This window comes from Antrostomus carolinensis, unplaced genomic scaffold, assembly GCF_000700745.2.
Source record: "Antrostomus carolinensis isolate BGI_N321 unplaced genomic scaffold, ASM70074v2 scaffold2067, whole genome shotgun sequence".
Lineage (NCBI taxonomy): Eukaryota > Metazoa > Chordata > Aves > Caprimulgiformes > Caprimulgidae > Antrostomus > Antrostomus carolinensis.
The window spans coordinates 29,644-33,328 of NW_010326412.1; the positions used below are offsets into that span (position 1 = coordinate 29,644).

At 46.4% G+C, this 3,685-nt stretch overlaps 1 protein-coding gene across 1 annotated transcript in view; it reads right to left on the reverse strand.

Moving 5' to 3' along the window:
- OTULINL (OTU deubiquitinase with linear linkage specificity like) overlaps positions 1-1,515 on the reverse strand; it is a 15,193-nt gene extending 13,678 nt beyond the window's left edge. Inside the window, exons 1-2 of the mRNA XM_010171539.2 lie at positions 1,435-1,515; positions 726-828 (exon numbers count right to left, since the gene is read on the reverse strand). Coding sequence (XP_010169841.2) covers positions 726-828; positions 1,435-1,515 — 184 coding nt within the window. The remainder of the gene's footprint in view (positions 1-725; positions 829-1,434) is intronic.
- Between the last annotated feature and the right edge of the window lie 2,170 nt (positions 1,516-3,685).

Genomic DNA, 3,685 nt, shown 5'->3' on the forward strand with positions numbered 1-3,685 from the left:
GGGGAACGTGGAGGCACGCCCGGCCCCGGGCAGTGCAGGCGCCAGGGCTGGGTGCACCCCAGAAAAGCAGGTCCTTTGCAAGCCTGCTGCCTGTCCCCCAGAAGGAAGGGGCTGGGAGGCTCTGCAACTCCAGCACAACCTGCAGCAGTGGCCACCACGTCAGCACCGGAGAAGGGATGCAACTGGCAAAGCAGAGGAGTCCTCCAGCTGGACACGAGGAGGGGGGAGATGTGATGGTGTGCTCCTCACCACCACCTCCACCAGTGATGGTCATAAGGGTCATATCTGGTTGTGATGGCTGCATCTGGCTCAAAGTAGATTTGGGGGAGACAGGTAACAACACACAAGCCAAGGGCTAAGGTGAGCTACGTGCCCACCTAACCACAGTGCTGATCAATCTCTCACTCAAGCCAAATTTGGAAGAAACTAGCACCTGTGGCCAGTATGCAAACATGACCACAAGTCAATCATCTTACCCCCATAGAGAGTGAACAGCACAAGAGCCCTTGGGGCTCTCCCACATGGCAGTGGGCTGTATGCCAGGATCCCCTCCTGAGTAGGGACATCTCTCAAGGTTACTCCTCGAGGCTGAGAGGTCAGATTCTTGGTAAGAGATCAATAGTATGCTAAACTTTGAAAATCTTAGCTAAGCGATAAAAAAGATTGATTGCACATATATAATCCTTTAGTCCTAAACCTGGGACTAGGATTGGATATAGCTGCACCCAGACTCCTCTCTGAGGAGGAGTTTAGAAAGCGAGGGGGTCCTTTCTGAACATCATTACTCAACGTGACAGTCTCCCCGACAGTTTTGTCTGAGCCTGTCCTCTATGCAGTAAATAATCAAGTGTACCTTGCTGACAAATCTTGTAAAACCATAGTTGCATTTACTATCAAACTTCATTAAATCACTACTTTATATCAATAAACATATCGCTACTTCTCTTTTATGAGTGAAGTACATGATTCCTGTGACAGAAGATACCTGGATTGGGAAAGAGGGAATGTCAACAGAAACCCATGTGGGAAAGATCTCAATGCAAGCAGCATAGAGGAAAACAAACTGCTTATCAGACTGCACTGGCAGTGCTCCTGGGACAAAACACCACATGGATTGCCCTGGGTGAGTCCCTGCCCCTCAGTGGTCGCCAGCTGGCTCATTCCAGAACAGTGGTTTGACACCTTGAGGCACCCTTGGCTGAAGTCCTGTAGCTCAGAGGAGAAAGCAGCAAGAAATGTCAGTCGACTTGGTAAGCATGCACTCCAGGACAGTCCAAGGGATTTTAAGTTTCAATAAACAATTATCTCAAGTGACAGCCTGGAAAACAGTAGCATCAAGTAACTCATGACAAACAAAAGAACTGATTCATCTGAGCTTGTTTATTATCTAAACAATATCAGTCACAGCTGTTAATTCTTACAGGCAGTACATACAGCTGCCATCAGGGTCTTGTAAAGACTCTGCCCTGAAAGCCAGCCCCCTTTGAGCAGGTTGCACCCACGCATCATTCCCATCTCCATACAGGGTCTGACTGCTGCACCCTCACAACACAAATTTTATGTCCGTCTTGAGAGCACAGCCCTCTCCAAAAGTGTACTGGACTCTGTCTGCAATGAAGCGCTATGCAGAGTTGTGTATTTTTCATATGGATTAATAATTGCATATAATTTACTATTAATAATCACAAATAATTCACATCTGGCAGCACATCAGATCACAAAACCTCTGCTTTCCCACCAGGTATGTGCAGAGGTTATTCCAGCTGTGTAATCTGTCTCCTTGGGAGCTTTATTTGTCTCTCTCCCTCTTTCCAGATTAGAAACAGAAAGGAAAAGCAACACAAAGCAAAATATCAAAGCCATCACTCTGAAGGCAAATGAAAGAAATTGGTCTTAACTTGGTTTTCTTCAGCTGTATTCTGCCAAGCTACTGCTATTATGATGGAAGCAGCTGAGATGTTTAAACCTTGCTCTGTCTTCATCTTTGAAAGGGCAACAGTTTCAATCTGGTATTTTTTTAATTAGCTCACACACAGGGGACTCGTCTGCTATTTTTTGAGATTGCATTACTGTGCACTTCTTGCCTAAAATCTCAAGTAAAACAGGCACGTTGAAAGGTAAAACTGACTACATCAAGATAACTGAAATTTCAGTTACTATCACTCAGTGCGATAGTCACAGCTAGTACAAACATTTCATAAAGATGTGATTCAAGAACCCAGAACATTCTGTGTGGAAGTTCTGTGCTTGTGAAAACACACCCCTACTGTTGCTCATGCACTTCTGGTGTTGTTACAGATACTGGGATGCCAAGAGAATGGCATCCAGAGTGAAGCACTCTGGACAGCAGTCACAGGGACCAAGAGACCACAGTTCCCTGACACCTCTGTGTTTGCACAAACCGCCTAAAAAATGGACAGTTATGTGCCAAGGTCTACATTAAATACAAACTATGCAGCCCTGTAAAACATGGTGAAGTGCAACCCTGTATATTGAGCTCTTCTCAAGGGGCTGGCACAATTTATTTTCACTTGTAAACTAAAGAAATTTAAATACAGAGAACTGGACAGTTGCGAACCTTGGAACACGGCAGCGTCATTTTTAAAGACCTACGATGATATGAAATAATCCATTTTTAAGATTCAGCCTTTGGCAAGCATGTCACAGCTGAGATTCACAAAACCAGAACCAAGGAAGAGTGAACACGTCTGCGGGTCGCTCCCGGGCAGACACGGCAGGCACACGCACAGCATGGAGCTGTGCTCGGAGCAGAACTGGGGGAAACCGGTGGGACCTCCTGTTGTCACAGGACAGACCTGAAACAAGTGTCTAAGTTTGCAGCAAGACTGATTTTGCAAAAACTCGGCAATTAAAAACTTGCCAGCATTTCCCTGGCAGCAGCAGACCTGCAGGCAGCAGCAAACACTTTGCCATGATCACAGAATCATTGAGGTTTCAGCCACTTCTCATAACTGCCGTGCTCCAGACCTTTCACCAGCTCTGTTGCCCTCCTTCCAACATGCAAAGTGATGTTTCATTGCATGGGCAGACTTGATGACAAAGCCCCACACACACATATCAAGTCAGGGCATTAGTTTGATGCTAAGGTACGCATTTCCCACTTCCACAGCACCATTCACCCAACATGACCATCCCACCCTGGAAGCATAAATGCTAAAGACTCAAAAAAATTTGGAAAAATCTTGGCAACATATTACGGACCAGGAATCCGAGACGGGGCTTTGCCCGAGATCAAATGCAGAGCTGGAGACAGGACTAGAGTCTAAGCACACACAGCCACACCGTCGCTCTACACCTTAAGGTGATGTGGCTCAAACAAGACAACACAACTCTCCTGCTCAGCTCACAGCCTTCTCCACAGAAAAATGTTTGTTGAAATAAACATTTGGGCAGCACAAGCTGCTTTGCGAGCCACATCTCTCTGCACAGGTATGTGGTGTAAGTGGCATCTGTCCTCACTGGGGATATGGCAACAGGAGCTAGAGACAGACCTCCTCTCTTGGTCAGCAGCTTCCAGCACCTCCACACAGGCTACAGAGAAATCCCAAGCACTGGGGTGTGGATCTTGAGGATGAAGAAACTGGATGGTGTTGCTCCTCCGCAGTGAAAAAATAGGAAGTAACTACAAAGACAGAATAAGGCTGAAAAGAAACTGAAAGCTGCC